Here is a 20,740-nt window from a genome sequence, read left to right on the forward strand (position 1 = left end):
TGACTCCACTGGGATTGGCTCATGTAGTGACAGGAAAGCCAAAAGAAAAAGGCTTCTGGCCAATGTTACCACTGCAATGTATAGAAATGTTTTTATCTGCACAATTTTTAACACCACCATTATTTACAAGCTATTAGTTTACATCATCACTTAAAAACTATTTTCACTTTTACATTGAGGACTTTGCTGCCCAAAGTGACCTTTCACTCCTACCGGACCGACCCCGTAGCGCCTCTTCTCCAGCATCCAATCGCTTCGCCTCGGCCGCGTCCCGCCCCCTTCTGATGTCACTTCCTGTTTCCGGCAGGGCAATTGCGGCCGAGGGAAAGACGTTGCGTCGGAGGTGGCGGGACGCAGGAGAAGGGAAGAACTAGGGGCTCCCCGAAAGATAAAGTTTGAAGGTAGGGGGGAGGTTTCCGAAGGGTGAAACGGTGGAGGGGGGCACGAGAGAGGGGAAAGAAGGGGGGTTTCTGTGAAGAGCTCCTGACTCCTGTCAACCTGCAGCTTTGACTTGTACTTTATGGGTCGGGAAGAAAATGAATCTGTTGAACAAAACTAGGTTTCTTGTCTTCTTTCTTTCTTTCTTTCTTTCTTCAGCGTCTGCCGCCAGCTCTGGGATTGAGGGAACCAAGTAGCTGCTTTCTTAAAGGAACTCGCCTTATTTCGCTCAGTCCTTATTGTCCTCTATTGTAGATGCTTAGAAATAAATACATCTAATAAAAAAAAAGTATACTTTTAAGCTCATATAGATAAGACTCACTGAGCGTGGCTATGAATATGTCCCTTATGTAAATAGCTCCTAAAGTCGTGGAGGCACCCCAGTCAGTCAGTTAGCTTTTCAAGATATCCATAATGAACATTCATGAGAGATTTACATGCAAATATTTTTGTGAATATTCTGAGAACTTGACTGACTGAAGTGCCTCCACGACTAAGCTTTATTTTTCTCTGGATGAGTTGAAACTTATTAGAGTGTTGTATCCTATTAGGAGAGTTAGCTACTGGGTGTTCTCTTGCTAGTTCATCTGCCATGCTGTTAAGTTTGTGAAGAAGTTGGGTAGCATACCGTATTTTTCGCTCCATAAGATGCACCCACCTCTAGAGGAGGAAAAACCAAGAAAAAATAATTCTGAACCAAATCATGTGCTCTGTACCTCCTCTGGTGGTCTTGTGGTAGACAGGGTACAGGGCACATCTAGTGGTGGGCAAGTCTAATGGTAGGCAGCCCCAGGCCAGCCAGCCAGCCCCAAACCATCCAACCAGCCAGCCCCAGGCAAGCCCCCTGTACCTTTTAAAATTTTTCCATTAGCTCCAGCTGGCTTCGCTCCCTTCCTGCCTGCCGCGGCAGTCTTCGCTCTTCCGGGCTCCTCATTTCCCGGCCAGCGGTGAAACAGATCAGGAGCAAGCTTTATACTCTCCTGCTCAGCCCTTGTGAAAATTTACAGCAGCCATTCGGAAACTGCGCGGGGCCGTGCAGGAGAGCGTAAAGCTTGCTCCTATCGGCTGCACTGCTGATTCATTTCACTGCTGGGGAAATGAGGAGCTGGCTGGATACTGGACCACCAGGTAAAACAGGAGCAACGGCGACGGCAGGCGGGCGGACTGGGGTGGTTAAAAAGGAGGTGCAGCTGCAGGTGGGTTTTACAATGGTACGGGGGGAGGGTAACAAAATTTGTACCTTCGCTTCATAAGACGCACTGAAATTTCCACCCACTTTTGGGTGGAAAAAAAAGTGTGTCTTATGGAGCAAAAAATACAGTAATTAGCCTGCTCAGTGAGCAGGTTAAATGTTGAAACTTTAAAGACATCTTTTTGGTTATTTCTTCTCAACTGGCTGCTAATTAAGGTCAGTTGCCACAAGAATGGGTATTTCATTAATGCTTCAGAAATATAAGCCTTAAATTTTGCCTGGGGGGGGGGCGAGTATGTTATTATATTTAATAATTCTTAAATACATTTATTTTTTTTTTAAAGTCTTTATTCATTTTTAAAACTTTCAACAAGTGTAACATAAGATACAATCATTTTATACTTTAACATCACTTAAAATACCATCAATGTTTAACTCGCATCAAATATCCCCCCCCCCTTTATATCCAAAAATTGTACTTAAGCATAATAAATCATAAAATATTCCCTCCCCACCCTGTATAAACAAAGTGAGAAAATAATATTCATTCTATACAATATTTTGTTAATGGCTCACAAACATCCCTAAATTTCTTAAAATGCCCCTGCTGTATGGCTATTACCCGTTCCATTTTAAAGATTTGGCATAACGAATTCCACTGAAAATTATAATTCAGCCGATCCCAATTTTTCATAATTTACTGTATGGCAACCCCTGTCATGATGAGCAAAAGTTTATTATTATTGGAAGAGATTTGACTCTTGGCTCTCATGGAAGTACCAAATAACAGTGTCATATGATAATACATTTCATTTTTGTGAAGTACTTGGGAGTTACTATGTGCATCCATGTATGGAACAGGGACTCAAAGAGTTAGACATGGAAGCATTCCTGCCAAATCAGTGGAAGGAGAAAGTTCACAATTCATGTGTTAACAAAATAATGCAACAGAACAAGATTTGTGGGCCCAAGCAGAAGGCTGTGACAGGCTGTCGCTGAAGAAACCAGGATTGCTGCTTAGCGTAGTATATTGAACAAACATGATAAGATCATTCAAATAAAAATTGTAGCATAAAGTTTAGGACTTTTGGGAACATGTTGGGATTTTATGGCTGTACTGGGAGCCACTATTTTATATTGTATAAAAGTTATATACTCTTGGGTCTGTGTTGTAATCTAAGATTAGCACTTATTTAGGTTGATTCAGTATAGCTTTTGTAAAATGGCTATCAAGCTTGCCACTACAGACTGCGCTGTGTACCCTATATGATGCAGTTAAGCAGAGGTAATCATGAAAGGCAACCACCAGGGGTTTCTTTGCTATCCATGATTTTAATACAGTATGTTCTTGAGCAGATGAGTTTAGCAAATAGAGCTTTCTTTAATGAGTTTAATGAGTTGGCTAACCCAGAATGCTGAAAAATATTGGGAAGACCCAAAAACAAGGCAACAAACAGTTTTAAGGGTTCTAAGGGTGAAAACTGCCTATGAAAACACCTGAACTAAACAATAATAACAACAAAATAACCAATAATAATAAATATTAGTGAAGAGGGCAACCTCATGTGGAGGGTCAGCGAAGGGAGAACTTCTCCAGCGCTTCACACTAGAAAGCAAAGGCAACAAAGCCCCTGCCTGCACACCATCATCGGTTGCCTCACATGTGCATAAATCAAAATCAGTGTTAAACCACAGTGAAAACCTAATAATACACAGGTGTAAATAAATAGCAGAAATCATTCTGAGAACCCCCCAGCCAATTCCTGGTGTGCAGGCAGGGGCTTTGTTGCCTTTGCTTTCTAGTGTGAAGCGCTGGAGAAGTTCTCCCTTCGCTGACCCTCCACACTGAGGTTGCCCACTTCACTAATATTTATTATTATTGGTTATTTTGTTGTTATTTTTTAGCTCAGGTGTTTTTATAGGCAGTTTTCACCCTTAGAACCCTTAAGACTGTTTGTTGCCTTGTTTTTGGGTCTTTTGAAGTATCTGTGGCAGCGTTTTTTTGGAGTCAAGCAATTAAAAATATTGGGAGGCAGGAGCTTTACCGTCAAGCAGCACCCCTATATGTGTTCTTCAGGATGAAAGAAACTGGGCCAAACTGCCCCTCCCCCCACCCAAATTCTTTGTTTTATGTTTTGTATACTTTCACAACTCTTGGAGTGAGAAAAATTGCTGCCTATAAACTAATTTATGCGTGTTAAATAGCATGAATGAGTGGACAGCCTGATACAAATTACCACTTAGTCCTTAAACAAATGATTAGACCATTAACTAACGGAAGGACTTCTGGGTTTGTTAAACTTTTATTTTTGACATCTTGATATGGTTTAATGAAAAAGATAAATATACATAGTACTCACATTGAGAAAATGTAATGATAAAGCCATGAATTTGATGATCCTCTTAGCTGAGGATTTTAGTGGGGATACAATTATTTTAAAATCATTTTTTTATGTTTCAGTATTTTTAAAATGTACTGTATTTACATGAATATAAACCAAGATTTTTGGGCCAAAAATGTGGTTCAAAATAGGGATCTTGGTTTATATTCGGGCCAGCGCCCATCCGCCCCCCTTCCAGACTTGTAAGCCTCCGCTGGGCTGCTATAATCTGCACCCTATCCCCCCTCCCTGTCCTGTCCGTTGACAGGTTTGTTAGTGGCCCCCACAATGTATGGTTGGTGGGGTCACTTGAGAGGCGCCCTTACAAACGCCCGGTCCCAGGTTCAGTTCCCTCACTGAAGATTCACCAGGAAGTAGAATCAAAGAGGCACAGCCAGAGGTGATTGCATAAAGAATATAGAAATAGTCTTAGAGAAAAGCAATATTCTGAAGCATTACAATGATTAAGCATTACCATTAAGCAGAGAGCAAAGCAGTTTCCCTGCCTTACAGAGTCCAGAAGGAAGTGTGAAGCTTCAGGGAAAGGCAGAGAGAGAGAAAAGGGGGATGGGGTGATGCTTCATGTTCCATAGATCAGTGTTTTTCAATCTTTTTTGGGCAAAGGCACACTTGTTTCATGAAAAAAATCACGAGGCACACCACCATTAGAAAATGTTAAAAAATTTAACTCTGTGCCTATATTGACTATATATAAAGTAATTCACTTGAGTGCCACCGCCACCATCGGGAACAGGCCGGCGCCAAGTTCTCCCTGCTTCTCTTCCCCGCGGGGCCGACCAACTCTCGCCACCCGTCGTCAATTCTAACGTCGGAGAGGACGTTCTAGGCCAGCCAGGCAGCGATTGGCTGGCCCAGAACGTCCTCTCCGACGTCAGAATTGACGCGAGTGGCTAGAGTTGGCCGGCCCCACAGGGAAAAGCAGGGAGAACTTGGCGCCGGCCTGTTCCCGATGGCGGCGGTGGCACTCAAGTGGCTAAAGAGCCGCAGTTTGCCGGCCTAGGGACAACACTGGAGGGTGGCCAGCTGTGCACCCCCTTGGGACGTAAACCCGGGGTGGGGCAGACCGCCCCCCCCCCACCCTGGTATGCCACTATCTGTACCTCACTCCCTCCCTATGACCAAAAATTCTCCTTTCTTCTATTCCCCGTGTACACAACCATCTCTTTCCCTCCCTTCCTCTCTCCAAAGTCCATGCCTTCTGTGTTCAAACACTCATTCCCTCCCCCACCTCAGCATCTCTTTCCCTCCCTTCCTCTCTCCCAAGTCCATTTCTTCTGTGTCCAAAAACACATTCCCTCCCCCACCTCAGCATCTCTTTCCCTCCCTTCCTCTCTCCCAAGTCCATGCCTTCTGTGTCCAAAAACCCATTCCCTCCCCCACCTCAGCATCTCTTTCCCTCCCTTCCTCTCTCTCAAGTTCATGCCTTGTGTCCAAAACGCACTCCCTCCCCCCTTTTGTGTTCCGTGTTTGCCTCCCAGCCCATCTTTGCAACTTTCTCAGCAAAACGAAGCTCAAGCCGCGAGGCTTGTCTTCTGCTTCCTGCCTGCCCTGCCGCGCACAAATAGCCGAACGGAAGTATTCTCCGACGTCAGCGCTGACGTCGGAGGGCAGGCTTTGCTTAAGCCCTCCCTCCGACGTCAGCGCTGACATCGGGGAACGCTTGCGATCGGCTATATGTTAGTTGCAGGGCAGGCAGGAACAGAAGACGAGCCTCGCGGCTCGAGATGTATTGAACTCCGCGGGTCCCCCGTCCAGCTCTCTCCTGTCCACGTGGGGCGGACCGCCCCTCTCCCTAGACTGTGGCCTAGGACCCTGGGGGAGCCCGGGCCCCCTGTCAGCTCCGGGCCCCTGAATGCAGGACTGGTGGTACTGCCCTGATGGCGGCCCTGACCGTACGGCACACCAGGCAACATCTCGCGGCACACTAGTGTGCCGCGGAACAGCGGTTGAAAAACACTGCCATAGATAAAGAGAAAGAAGACAGAGAAAGAGAGAGCTCAAGAGATAGAAGAGAGGACCAGAGTGCCAAGAGATAGATAGATTGATAGCCTGGAGGATTTTATAGCTTGGAATCTTATTCTGAATATAGAAATTATTGTATGTCCCAGTATCTTTCTGTTTAGAATTTGTAAACTGTTTGAAACAATGGTTAATTTAATTGATAAAGGAGGGTGTGATACTTGCAGGCATGGAGATGGGATTAGTCTCTGGCTTCTTTGTCCCATTCAAGCAGCCTATCTTCTTGATCTGTGCACCTGGACCCATTGTCCTAAGCACCCTCTTAATCAGACATTAACATCTTTTAGCTAGTCATGATTCAATCAGGGCTACTTAAAACAGTTTCCCTGCCCTCAGGGTCTATCTGCATTCACATGCCAGAATCAGATTGATATAATTTCCCATAGGCCTTCGCTGACATAAGTAATGCCAACTAAAAATGCTGAATGGTAGCAATAGCTATGCTGACATCCGTTGTACCTCCTTTCTGCCAATATCCTGCATGCCGCTGCGCCTTCCGTATGACCCGCGTACCTGGAATCCCTGGTGGTCCAGAGGTATAGCGGGCAAGAGTGACCTTTCCACGCTCCTGTCCCGCTGCTGAGAGTTCTGATGGTTCAGCTGTACCGAGCAGAAGCACACTTTGGGCACTGCTACTTGGCGCTGAGCAGCTTCCTGAATAGCTGCCACAAATTCTCGCCACAGCCATTCAGGAAGTCACTCAGCACTGAGCAGCAGCGCCAAAAGTGCGCTCCTGCTCAATACAGTTGAACCGCCAGAACTTGTGGTAGCGACAGCTTCAGCAGCGGGACAGGAGCGTGGAAAGCTCACTCCTGCCCGCTACATCTATGGACCACCAAGGATTCCAGGTACGCGGGTCATACGGAAGGCGCAGCGGCATGCAGGATATTGGCAGAGAGGAGGTACAATGGACAGGGGAGGGGGGGACAGGGTGCAGAGCCTGGGAGAGAGGAACGGACAGGGTGGAGAGCCTGGCAGAGCCTGACAGGGGAGGGAGGGGACACTGGGTGCCGATCCTGGCAGGGGAGGGCACTTGAATATTAAGCCCCCCATCTTAAATTTGAGTCAACCATTTTTCCTCCTTTTGGGGGGAAAATGGGGGATCTCAACTTATATTCGAGTATATTTGGTATTTTTGCTGCAATTCTGAACGCACAGCTAAGATCTGCATCACCTCATCTATACTACTGCAACCTGCTTCTCACTTGTCTTTCACTAAACCAAATTACAGAGGGAATGTAAGATACTGGTGCTTAGCAAGTGGGTTGGAGTTTGAAATTGAAAACTGATTAGGTTGTGTTAATTTCCATGAAGCTTTAATGTATTGTGTATTCAGTGAAAGGACTGACCTCATTTTATTTTTATTTTTAGGTGGATTCCAAGGATGGCAGCAAACAAGTACGTCAAATATGCATGTGCAGATATAGCATAGTTGTTTGTTGGTTTCAAGTGTTAAAAAGACAAATGAATCCCATACCATGAGGAATCATCAAGTTAAAGAGTTTTTAATTAGAGAATGAAATAAAATTGGACAGTAATATTTATGAATTAAAATAATTAAATAAATTAGTATAATTAATATAGAATAAGAAATTAATTACATTTGATAGAGAGGTTGGGCTCAAGCCGGTGATGTTATCAAGAGTAAGAGATAAGAAATTTTCTTTCTCTTAAGAAACCCCAGAATGGGAAGATTTACTCCATAATCTGAGGCTTGTCCTGTATGTTAAATTTAAAAATTAAAAAGTATGTTATACAGTTTATTTTGACTTTTTAATGGTTCTTAATTAATATATTTAATCAATAGATAACCATTCAATTTGTAGTTTCTTGTGCATGGTGTTCTCCACATCCCATGCTGTTTCTTTGTTTTCTACCCTGGCCTCCAAATGTTTCATATAGCATATACCATGACAGTAATGCACCTCAGTCCTAAACCAGAGTTATGTGGAGTATGTTAGTTGCTGATTTATTGATGATGCTTACCTTAGCACTTGCATTCTGCCAAAGAAAACTTCCTTCTGGAGTGACCTCTTTCTTCTAGTTTTTGGCAGACACTCTTGTCATACCCTTTAATGTAAACCTAACATAAAAGTTTAGCTCATCAATGCAATAAACAACTAGAAACATAGAAACATGATGGCAGATAAAGACCAAATGGCCCATCCAGTCTGCCCATCTGCAGCATCCACTATCTCCCTAACAGATCCCCCGTGCCTGTCCCATTCTTTCTTGAAGTTTGACACAGTCTTTGTCTCCACCTCCTCTACCGGGAGACTATTTCACGCATCTACCACCCTTTCTATTTAAAAAAAAAAAAGTATTTCCTGTTGCCTATTAACATCATCCTATGCCCTCTCATTCTAGAGCTTCCTTTCAAATGAAAGAGACTCATTTCATATGCATTTATGCCACAAAGGTGTTTAAATGTCTATTCCTTCAAGGTATACATATTCAGATCTTTGTCTGTCCCCACATACCTTATGATGAAGACCACCAACCATTTTAGTAGCCTTCCTCTGGACCGACTCCATCCTGTTGTATCTTTTTGAAGGTACGGTATTCTAAATGAAGTCTCTCCAGAGCCTTATACCTCCTTTTTTGTACAGGCCATTCCTCTCCCTACGACCCATAGCGTCCTTCTAGCTTTCACCATTACCTTTTCAACATTTGTTGTCAACTTAAGATCATCATGTACTAGCGAACCCAAGACCTGCTTCTCTTTTATGCACAAAAGTTCTTCACCCCCCCACTAAACTATACCGTTCCCTCAAATTTTTACAGCCCAAATGCAAGACCTTGTATTTCTTAGCATTAAATCTTAAGCTGATAAATTTCAGACCTTCCTTAGCAACAGCAGCAGATGAATCCAGAGTCTAGTGGGGATACCTCACATCTATTAGCAGGTGGAGATAGAGAACTGAATTGCAGGTGCTTCTCTTGGATAGAACCACTTCTTGCCATTTAGTATGCTCTATCTCCAGCAGGAGGATGGATGCCAGTCTTTGGGCTCCTGGCTTTACTGACTGAAAATAGGTCAAATTCACTAAAAAAGTGAATTTCACTACTGTTGCTACGGCTTCAGTTAGTGCAGGGGTGTGCGGCCAGCTTTGGGGGTTACCCCTGTGCCCCCCAGGTCCCTACCCCACCCTCCTTCTGGTGTTTGAGGGTCCTATGGTCTCTGTAATTTTTTTATTCTTTCCTAGTTGGTTAAAAAAAAGAGAGACCATTTAAAAGGAGTAGTGTTTTGCAATATCTTTCACACTGCAATTATTGTCCCTGGAAATTGTGAGTATATATTCTTTTTATATTGTGTGCAGGTGTTCGGTATGTGGGTTCTGTGAGTACGGTGTGTGTTTATCGTGTGCGTTTTTTACTTACACGGCTTATGGCCACAGAGGGTGTTAAGTGGTGTTTGCCCTATAGAAAGCGGCATTCACCATTTGGTCTCTTCTTGGACGACGCCCTCGTGTAATCCAATATGGCGGCAGGGGCAGTGTGGTTTCCCGCACACCTGAGATGGTTTCGATTGTTCCAACTTCGGCGGGCCTCGTGGCTTTGGGTTCGTCAGATCATGGACAGGAGTTAAGAGCAGATACGGATGCTAACGGATCCGGCGCTTCTACACTCTGGTTCTCCGGCAATGCTGTTTTCCCCAGAGTTTGTGTTATTGATGCATCAGATTTTTCTTATGTGCAGATCCACTGCGGTTCCGCACCAGCTATCAGGGACAGCTGTGGTCAGGGCTCAGAGTGCTCAAAGATGCAGGATGGAAACTGCAGCGGCGGTAGACCCTGCTGTGAGCCCTGATAGGTATTCTCCTCTCACAAGCTCCGTGGTGGATGGGGATTTGCAGGATCTGCATGATTTGGACATAGGGGAGTCTGGCCCTTTGTCTTTTCCATAGAGAGGAGCTGTCCGCGTTTATTCCTAAGGCACTCCAAGGGCTACAGATTTCTCAGGATGTGCCACAGTCGTCTGCGCTGTCTTACCCTCCAAGTCCTTTCTGGTTCATGAAGCCATGAAGGAGCTCTTTGAGGCTCGGTGGACTTTTCCATAGGCGAGATTGCGAGTGGCTTAGGCAATGCGCCAGTTGTACCCACTGGGGCTGGATGAGATTATGATAATAATAATAATAACTTTTTATCCCAGGACAAGCAGGCAGCATATTCTTAACGTATGGGTGACGTCACCGACGGAGCCCCGGTACGGACTTTTTAACTAGAAAGTTCTAGTCGGCCGCACCGCACATGCGCGAGTGCCTTCCCGCCCGACGGAGGAGTGCGTGGTCCCCAGTTTCTTCGTTTCCGCGGAGCGAAGAAGACGCATGTGTTTTCAACGGCCGTTGAAAAACTATTTTCTGCCTTCCCGCTCGCGTATTTTTTCTTGTTCTTTGATTTTTTTCCTTTCGGATTCCTTTGCTTTTATTTCTAAAAAAAAAAAAAAACTCGTCCCTCCCCTATCAGTGTGCATCCAATCCACTGTCGACACTTTTTTGGTGCCTCTTTCAATGGATCAAATATCATAGCCTCACTGTCGCGTGTTCACATTTATTCTGCGTACGAGTTTATCTCATCAGTGCAGAGACCTTTTTGGTAAGTCCATTTTACTCTCCCTTTTTTACTTTCCTGAGTGCTATGGTTTATTCTTTGGTTTTAATAGAAGCTCATTTGAACAATAATTTAGATCTTTCCCAAGTTTCATTTTTCATCTACCTGGTCGGCTTGTCTTTGAGCTACTATCGGCTTATGTTTTCAAGATACACTCTGTATTATCAGCTGTTCATTTCCCATACGTTTACTTTTGCCCTGTTTAGGTCTATATAGTCTAGGCATACTCTTTGTAACCAGCCATCATTTTAAGTATGTATATACCCTATTTTAGGGGGGGGGGGCTAAGTTCTTTTAGCATCTTATTTCATTAATTCTGAGTTCGGTGTTACAATATGTTGTTCTTGGTTTTTAGTTTACACATTATTTATTCTTTTCTATGACATGTTCGCATCACAATTTTACTCAAAGGTATAAATAGGTATCCATATTTCCATTCATGTTTCATCACGGTGCTCTGGTTTTGGCTCCAGTATTTGTCACTTCCATCCACCAGGTCTGGCTATTCGTTACCGCCTCATATTTTAAAGACTCACTCGTTATAATTAGCGATGATCCACACGTCTCTTCATAATGGACATGTCTGATTTTAGCATTTGGATCTTAGTACTATGGGTTTGGTCTTTTCTGGTTTCCTTTCTATAGTCTGCTTTTCGTCTGGAGTCTTATGAGTTTAGAATTACATTTTATGACATATTTTTGTGGTTATAATTGTATGACATGTCTAAATCGGTCAAGTTATCCATTCTTTTTATTATTTTTTGTCCCCTCATACAGTGGCAGACCGCCCCGGGTGCCAGCCCTCGGGGAGTACACAGCCAGCTAGATCCAGAAACTTCCAAACTGCTCTAAATGGCACCTGCACCTTCCGCGGCTGCCATACTTATTCCAAAGCAGAGTCGGCAGCCGCACTGAAGTGCAGGAAGGTCCCGTGATAACTACATTTGCCGTCTCTGCCTCTGGAAGACGTAAGTGACGTCGGAAGGGGTGGACTGGCATCTGCAGTCATTGCGGAACCTTGCCGCAACTCCCTGCGTCTGCCGGCCCACCTCCTCCAACGTTGCTTACATCTTCCAGAGGCAGAGGCAACAGAAGCAGTCATCATGGGACCTTGCTGGTTTGGAGGGAGAGAGGAGCATAGAAGGGTGTTGGAGGGAGAAAAAGGGGGTCAGGGTGATATGGAAGGGTGGTGGAGGGAAAGAAAGGGGGCAGATGCTGATGGAATTGGTGTGCAGGGAAAGGAGAGAGAGACATAAGGGGGAAGGATACTGGATGGAATTGGGTTGGAGGGAAAGAAAGGGGGCAGATGCTGATGGAAGTGGGGGGAAGGGGGAGGAGATAGTGAAATACCAGACCATGGGGGTGTGGGAGAGGGAAGGGAAAAAGAGGAGAGAGATGCCAGACCATTGGAGGAGGGAAGGGAAGAAGATGGATGCCAGAATAATAGGGGTGAAGGGAGAGATGGAAGGGGAATACAAGGAGAGAAGATGCCATATAGAAGGGGCAGAGAGAGGGTAGACAGTGGATGAAAGGAAGAGAATGACAAGACTATGAGGAAAGCAGAAACCAGAGAAGACAATGTAGAAAAAAAAATTGCTGTTTCTGTGGTGTTGCATTGTATGCAGAGTCCAGCTTCTTGGTGGTTCAATTTAACCTTTGTCTACGTTTTCCTATTTTATCCCCCCTTTTACAAAACTGTAGAGGGTTTTTTTTAGCACCGGCCATGGTGGTAATTGCTCAGAATTCTATGAGAGTCTGAGCTGTTACCACCATGGCTAAAAACCACATTACAATTTTGTAAAAGGGAGAGGGGTTAGTTTGTGATTACATATTCCATACTAGGCGAAGGTGTTTTCTGTGTTCTGTGTGTTAGAAAGACATGGTTTTCAGTTAGGATTGACTGTGTAGGATTGATCTGTACTAGTCTGGCTTGTTTAGTTTTTCAATGGGTGTATTGATGTACTGCTCACTGCAGTATGTAAGATGCTGCCTTTTCCTAGGTACACTCTTGTGTGATGTGTGGATTGTTACTAAAAATCATGTTTTTCATACAAATGAGGGGTGTCAAAAAACGATGGGCCTCGGGTGTCGCATATGCTAGGTACGCCACTGCCTTCATAGTTTATATCTAATCCACAAGCCTGCTTTTAGGACCTACAGGGTATGTATCCCTCTGATTCATGACAATTTCACGTCTCATGTTATCTTATCCATTCTTTTTATTATACAACTGCCCAGATAAGGAGCATTCTTTGACGTGATTGGACCTTGAAAACTAACGGCAACAGTGTTATTCCTAGAAATTTTTTTCAGCCATGAAAAACATTTGCTGCATTTAGTGTGCCACAAAATACATTTGCTCCGTTTAGTGTGCTGGAGTTAAAAAAAGTTTGAGAGACGCTGCTCTATACCATTTGAAAGAGGGCAAATATCTAATTATTCACTTCTAGAATTAGATACTTCTTAAATTTAATTAAAAAATTATCGTTTTCTAGGGGAGTGGCTTTCGGATCGCCAGGATTTTACTCCAAAAGTTTATGAGAAAGAACTTTTTGCACCTTGGCATATTCTATCTTTGGTGCATACGCCCCGTTCTGCCTTGCCAGTGGCTCTTCGGGGGAGTTTGTTGTTGCATTCACTACGTGTGGTTTGGTCTTATGTGTTGGACTCCTGGAATGGTACTCCCTCAATTACTAGATACTTACCTATTCCGGGGAATCTGCATTTCAGCCCCGGCATGGAGACTGCTAGTTTTCGTAAGTTGGCATCCCGGGGATTCACGTTGCTTACCCATGTTCTCCAGGCGGATGGTTCTTTAATGTCCTGGGATGCTCTGGTCCGGTCGGGTGTTTTTTCTGTGGGTGACTTTCTTGCGTATCGGCAGCTTCATCATTATGTTCGATCACTCCCCCGAACCGCTCTGGCTTTTCCTATTGAGGACAGATTTGCGGCGCTGCTGGATCCCTACTTGGAAGATGGGTTCACAGTTTCTGGTCTTTATAAGGACTTCCATCGTTTATTGGGTCCGGCTGACCGCGCTGTTCTGCACGCCCGTTGGTGCCAGGATCTGGGGATAGCACGGGAAGCTTTAGATCTCCCTTCCTTGATTGCAAGAATCCCGGGAGTCTCCGTTAATGCAGATCTACGGGAGTGTCAGTTTAGGGTTCTTCATCGGGGCTATTTTACGAAAAGTCAGTTATATTATTCGGGTTACGCGGACTCTCCTTTATGCCCTAAGTGTCTACAACAACCCCATTCGTTTATCCATGCCTTTTGGTCTTGTGTGAAAATCAAACGTTTTTGGCGGCAGGTTGTAACTTATGTGGAAAGCGTCCTAGGCCATGCTTTACCTTTCTCTGCCGCTGGTCTCTTGCTAGATAAGTATGAGGCCTTCCGCTTGTCTGCTTCGGGTCAGCGGCAGTTTATGAGACGGGTGGGGGTAGTAGGGAAGAAGGTTATACTATCAGTTTGGATTGGGGACTCTTCTCCATCCTTTTGGGACTGGAGGAATCGTTTGCATGCTCTGCTGCTGCTGGAGTGTAAAGATGCGTCTTACAGCTTACGACGGAAGCGACTCTTTCTTCGGATCTGGGATTCTTACCTTTTTTCATTATCACCACGGGCTAGAAGTGACATTCTAAATTCCTTGTGACTTTTTCTGAGACCTGGGCTTGATTTCCATCTTTGAGGGGCGCCAGGTATACTTTTCTTTCTCTTTCTTTCCTCTTTTTCTTCTCTTTTTCTTCTCTCTTTCAGTGTTGGGGCTACTTCTTGTATTGGGCAGTGGGCTATCTGAGTCCAAGCCTACTGCATTATATTTTTTTCCGCTTCAGACTCAGGGGTTTGGGGAGGGGGGGTGGGGTGGGTGGGATTGTTGGATCTACTATTTTGTTTATGCTGTTTCTTCTGTTCTTGTGGTTCTGACATATTAGTCTGTTATGTGTTATTTGATAATAAAAATTGATTCAACATAATAAAAAAATTATGGAGCAAGTGTCAAACCTTAAGAAAGGCAGTCATATTGAGCATTGGAAAATAACTAATAATAATTAACTAATACAAATAGTATTTAGGGCTCCTTTTACTAAGCTATGATAGCGGTTTTACCACACGCTTAGCTCGCGCAGAATTACCGCATGTGCTAGATGCTAATGCCAGCTTTGAGCTGGTGTTAGTTCTAGCCGTGTAGCGCGGCAATTCTGCACACGCTAAAAAGCTATTGCAGCTTAGTAAAAGGAACCCTTAATTTTCCCCACCACCAAATTTCCCCGTCCCGCCCCACCCGGCTACTTTTTCATGCCACCCAGCTGGAAAATATTTCTGGGGAGAACACTGCTATCTAACAAGGTCCAGGATGGAAAAGACCATTGCTATTGTATAGGGATCAAAGCGTATCATTAAGAGCTCCAGGACTATTAGTACAGGTTACACTCAGGTAGGTGGCTTATTTGTTCCATAGTTAAATAGTTAATGATTATTTTGTGTTAAATGTTTTGATATGAGCACAAAAGACTTGTTTCTCAGGGACTGTGCCTGTACCCCTCCCCATTATATTTCTACTCTACGGCTGACCATCTGCTTTGATATAAATTGAGGACTTGCAAGACAGCCCAGAGTAAAGGGAGGCAAAGTGGAAAAATGTAAATGAGGCTCTCTCCACAGGATCTCACAACCAGGGATTGACCACTCAGGTGTTCAAGAATGATGTGTCTATTTACTAGAAATAAGATTATCGAAGAAAGTACCTAATTTTCCCATGTGGTACATTAAATTCTGGTACTGGTGCTCATGTGTAACCAAGAAGTAATCATGAGTACTGTAGGAATGAATCTAGAACATTTTACTACTATTGTGGGACCAGAATATGTTACTATAAGAACCTTGTCAGATAAGAGATCCAGACTGAATTATAGTATCCATGTGCTATCCTGCCATCAGGGCATTATTTGCACCAATATGTATTTTTCTTATACAACAACATTTTTCCAATTTTTTTTTTCTTTTTGTAGTAAAGCAGAAAATACTGCTTCAAATTTACTAGAAAGAGGTGAAAAAACAGGTAAGAGCCAGTTTATTTGTTCTCACTAGAATTAAATTCAGTGTTTTGGGTTTGGTTTTTTTTGGTAGACCTGCTACTGTGCTTGTGAAATTCAGTAATTTGTATTAGATTTTTTTTACCATGAGCTGTAAAGCTTATTTATTTTTGGATAGGGTAGTAAAGCTAATTTATTTTTGGATAGGGTAGTTTTACAATTGGTTTTGAATTAGGTGATATATCCAGAATAAGTTTACAGGATCCCCTTTTTCTTGAGAAGATTTGTACATAATTTCTGCCTCTGTTCTTAGAATTTTGAGTTCTAAGTTCATGCTTTTTAATTCATTTTATCTTTCTAAAACTCCCTAGAGAATGAATTTTAGAAACAAGCAACAATAACATGTTTTGGCAACAAGCATAAGTATCTGTCTTCATGGTCTTGGAGTTGCATCACATGTTGGGAATGCATTGGAATTGAGTGTATCTCGATGACCTTTGAAGTTGAGCATTGATAGAGGCAGGATTGATTATCATCTGATTCCCATCCAAAGAAGAGGAAGGATTCATCCTAATGTTCAGTGCCGAAGGAGCATGATGTCAGTTGCCCAGTGAAGGCTGGGTCACTTCAACATCGTCCCTCATTGAGACACGGCACCAAGAGCATGGAGGCACCAATGTCACTGGTATCCTCTAAGCACCCTCAACAGGAATACTGTTATTCTTCATGACGTTGGAAAGAGTACAGTAGCCTCCATGGACCTGAGAAACTGGTTCCATTACACCCCAAGTAACTCATAAGTCCAGTCCTACTCTGATACATGCTCCTTTGTCAATAACAGCCTATGAGTAGCAGCTCATACAGAAATTTGAGGCGAGAATGGGGCACTTTGCTTAATGTGATGCTGTGGCTTCAACATCATCTGTGTTGAGAGCAGGAGTAGTCCAGCCAGTCCTCAAGACCTATTCACTCCGTGCAGAAGACACTTGGACACTGAGGCCTTGAAGGGAACATAGAGTTGATTGTTTATGGTTTAAATTTATTTGATATACTGCCCTTCCTTAAGCAATTGCAGAGCAGTTAACAAAGTAGTAATAAAACAGATTAAAAACATGCTGGTTTTGATTTCCAGTGCATCATGGAAGGGAAGCTTCCCCCAAACTTTAGAAATCCTCGATGTCTCACTGCTCTTGTCTAAAGCTGGAATCAGTAGTGCAAGACAGTCAGAGACTCAGACATCTATCTGTACAAACCTGACTGACTGCTCCTGGGATTCTGAGGAAGAACCAGAAGCCTTCTCAGAGGAGGGGGTCCCCAAGCCTGACTTCTTATCCCACTCCACCGCCCTGGAGGCTGTCAACTTCACCTGAAGAGTGTTCATTACTTTTTGAGAGATGACTCAGGACATCTCATTTAAGTTAGAGAGAGAAGGAGCCCAGGGCACAAGCATTTGATATCCTTCAATTCTTTAACTAATCCAAGGATGCTTTGATAGTTCCTGTTCATAGAATCCTAAATCAAGATGTGATGAGAATGTGGAATACCATTTTTCTTTCTCTCTTCTCCCCTCTCCCGTTTATTAATAAGAAAGTCGACTCTGCATACAGAGTCCAAAGTGGTCATATCAGTTCTCAAAGGAGCCAAGAGCTCCAAGATTTGTTCCTTGGTTCCTCCTGTGAGAGAATCCTAGGACACTGGAGTCTTTTGGGGGGGGAAAAGTTTTTAGAAGGCTATTTGCACGTCCCAATAGCATCTTACTAGTTCATTATGGGCATGCACTTGTGGAACGTAATGCATGGTATAGCAAAGTTTGCTGATCTTCCTAAGAAGTCTGAAGAACTTTGTAAGCTAGTAGCCAAAGGGAGAGCTGTGATGTTTTTGCTATATCAGTGAGAGCTGCTGCCTTGAATATTAGTACCTGCAGATTCACCTGGCTGAGATCCTCGGATTTAAGATTTTATGTGCAAGGCAACCTTGATGTGCCATGCCATGGAGAGAATGTCTCTAGAGTGATGATAAAGGATATTGCTTGCTATGCTCATTAAGCAAGTATAGTGACACCCTTTGATCCCTCTCCAGGTCCATTTCTAACCTGGCCGCCCCTTCTTGGAGATTTCAGTAATGTAATGTAGTGTACAGCACTGCACTGCATGTGTCTGGCAGCGTGATAGAAATGATAGTGGTAGTAGGGCATCGGAGTACCTATTCTCAAAGGGTGAAGGCATCTTCCACCCACCTGCTTCTCTCAATCTAGAAAGGGATTTTGCTCTTGCATCAGACAGCCAAGGGCCCAGAAACCCAGGCTGCTTTGCAGCTAAAATAGAAGAACTAGCTAAAAGTCCCAGTATCCATTCAGATGGCCCCTTGTAATCTCAGCCCAGTGGATTCTCAAAATAGTCTGGATCCATTACTGTCTGCAGTTATTGAACACTGCTTCAAATTGTCCCTGAAGAGCATCAAGGTTAAGCTCTCAGCATTAGGAAATACAAAGAAGCACACTTTCCTTTTGCAGGCTGATTGAGCCCAATTCGCTAGGGGAAAGAAGGCAGAGTTCAAGCATTTCCTTAGTACAAAATAGGATGCCATCTTATTCTAGACCTAAGGGCCCCAAGCAAACATCCAACCAAGCAAAAGTTCAGGATAGTTTCCCTAGGCTCCCTTTTTTCTCCTTGACTGTGTTCTCTGGATTTAAAGAATTTGATTACCCACATGCAAATATATTCGGGCAACAGGAAGGTATATATGATTTGTCATAGGGGAACACCAGTATTCAATAGCCTTTTGACAACTTCTCTTGTGTTTACTAAATGCCTAGTAGTTGTGGCAGCATATCTATGTAAACTGGGAGTGCATGTGTTTCCTATTTGGTTGAATAGCTAGTCACTCACATCTTGGGAAGTAGTAGAAAGAGCAGTGCAGACTAGATGGGCCATTTGGCCAATCACGTTTCTATCATTGAGGTCAGTGTCTCTCAAACTGTTTGCCACAGCACAGTGGTGAGCCCTGAAGAGATTCTGGGTGTGCCACAAGAGATTTCAGAATTTTACTTTTATTTTTAAAAATTATTACATTACATTACTTTACATTACAGATTTCTATTCCGCCATTACCTTTCGGTTCAAAGCAGATTACAAAAAGAGTTATGGAAGAAGGGTTACAAAAAGAGTTATGGAAGAAGGGTTAGATCAGAGAAGGTTTCCTAGAGAGGGAAAAGTAGGATCTGGGGTTAGGGAGGGGATGGTAAGAGGGGGGTTAAGCTTATCTCTCAAAGTATAAACTAGAATAGATGTCATGTAAGTCATGTACGCAAGAGTCTGTCAATGTTATGAGCATCTGTGTGCATAAGGATACAACCGCCCAGACAAGTATCATTCTTTGACATAATTGGTCCTTGAAAACTAACAGCAAGTAATTTTAGTTTTAGTTTTTATGAAGTAATTATCCTAACTTGAGCAACAAAGCAATCAGGCTTTGTTACCATTTATATCTTCTTATCTTTGCAAACTTGGATTTTCAGCTCTAACAAATTAAATTGAAGGAAAAAAAAAAGAGAATGACTGCAGATGGTGAATGATGAATGCATTTTGCTTGTTGACTATCGAGTTGTGTTTTTGAGTTAATTTGCACACAAAAACAAGCACATCCATTGCATTGATTAGCAATTTTATGCTATCTACTTTAGTTTCACCATTGTTACCCATACATAGCTTAAAGAACTTTAAATAAATAACTCTCAATTTTAATTTTTTGTTGGTTTTGCAATTTTATAATGTCAATTATAATGTGCTACAAAAAATATTTGCTCCGTTTAGGGTGCCAGAGCTAAAAAAGTTTGAGACACACTGATTTAGGTATTGGAGATTCTTGGGTTCATCATAAACTATCCCAAGTCACATTTAAGCCCAGCACAGCAACTGGAGTTCATAGGAGCCTTGCTAGACATGACTTGGCAACTGCTTTTCTCTCCCAAATGAGAATTCGCAACTTGATTTCCATTGTAGAAGAAATTCAGGATCTTCAGCTGTATATTGGTTAAAATTTTTGATCACATGATTAATTGCATAAAGAAACCCCTTACATTTCATTTTGTACAGTGCACTATATAGATGTAAATTCTCAAATCTGAAATGTTTAATTACTAAATTAAAAATAACATCATTTGTCTTTGTCATCGAAAACTGGACAAACTGCTATTTTTTAAAATCTGTCCGGTCACCCAGATAGTCCTCCAAAAAGAGGACCTGTCTGGGTTTTCCCAGATGTCTGGTAACCTTAAATCAAATTAACAACCTCAGGGTGCTGAGGTATCTGCTGTAACCACTAGGCCACTCCTCCAGGAAGCTGTACATTGGGCACACTTGAAATTTTCAACATAAAAATGATCTTAAACCTAAGGCAGAGTCAACCCTTCAGTGGCTACAGCAGGAAAAAGTAAAGGTTTTGTAGTGACCATCACAGTCTCTTGACCTATCAAGCCACTTTGGGGAAAATCAAAACAATACAGTTCATGCTAGACAACCAAAGAATTTACAAAATTTAGAGGCGTTTTTTTACCACATGAGAAAATAAAGGGCCTCAATCACAACTATCAAAAAAGACTGCAAAGGGAGCAATACACAGTATTAAGAACTAAGGTATGCAGACTTTTTTTGAACAGGACCATTGTATTATTTACTTTGTTGCTATGGTTTGTTTAATGATTGTGCTTAGGGGGAGGGTTCTTAGAGTGGGCAGACTTTGCCATTTAGACCCTGAATTTCACAAATTTCCATATTTTTCTGATCTCCAGTAGGAGGCGCTCTATCTGTACAACTGATTCTGGCCCCTGTATCAATTAAAGTTAATTTATCCTGACCCTCTATAGTAGTATTAACATTGGGGCGGCCGCAAGTGTCCAAAATCAAAGATGCCACATACCTCAAGCTGAATTCTGAGTCTGACTTCTTTCCCTCATCCTGATCTCCAAAAGTGAGTCCACAGGTAAGTGAAAGGAGTCTGGCTGGGCTGTGAAGGCCTGAGTCACCTTGGCATTCGGACACAGAGAGT

The 20,740-nt window shown here is 43.1% G+C and overlaps 1 protein-coding gene across 3 annotated transcripts in view; it reads left to right on the forward strand.

Annotated features, from left to right (window-relative positions):
* Positions 1–267: 267 nt before the first annotated feature.
* The window catches only part of NAP1L4 (nucleosome assembly protein 1 like 4), a 131,716-nt gene continuing 111,243 nt past the window's right edge, over positions 268–20,740 (forward strand). The window contains exons 1-3 of one of the 3 annotated variants that reach the window (XM_033928485.1): positions 268–401; positions 7,423–7,449; positions 15,671–15,720. In XM_033928485.1, coding sequence (XP_033784376.1) covers positions 7,436–7,449; positions 15,671–15,720 — 64 coding nt within the window. In that variant the 5' untranslated portion in view covers positions 268–401; positions 7,423–7,435. The remainder of the gene's footprint in view (positions 402–7,422; positions 7,450–15,670; positions 15,721–20,740) is intronic. The other 2 variants (XM_033928486.1, XM_033928487.1) reach the window with 2 other exon arrangements.

This window comes from Geotrypetes seraphini, chromosome 19 (assembly GCF_902459505.1).
Source record: "Geotrypetes seraphini chromosome 19, aGeoSer1.1, whole genome shotgun sequence".
Taxonomy (NCBI): domain Eukaryota; kingdom Metazoa; phylum Chordata; class Amphibia; order Gymnophiona; family Dermophiidae; genus Geotrypetes; species Geotrypetes seraphini.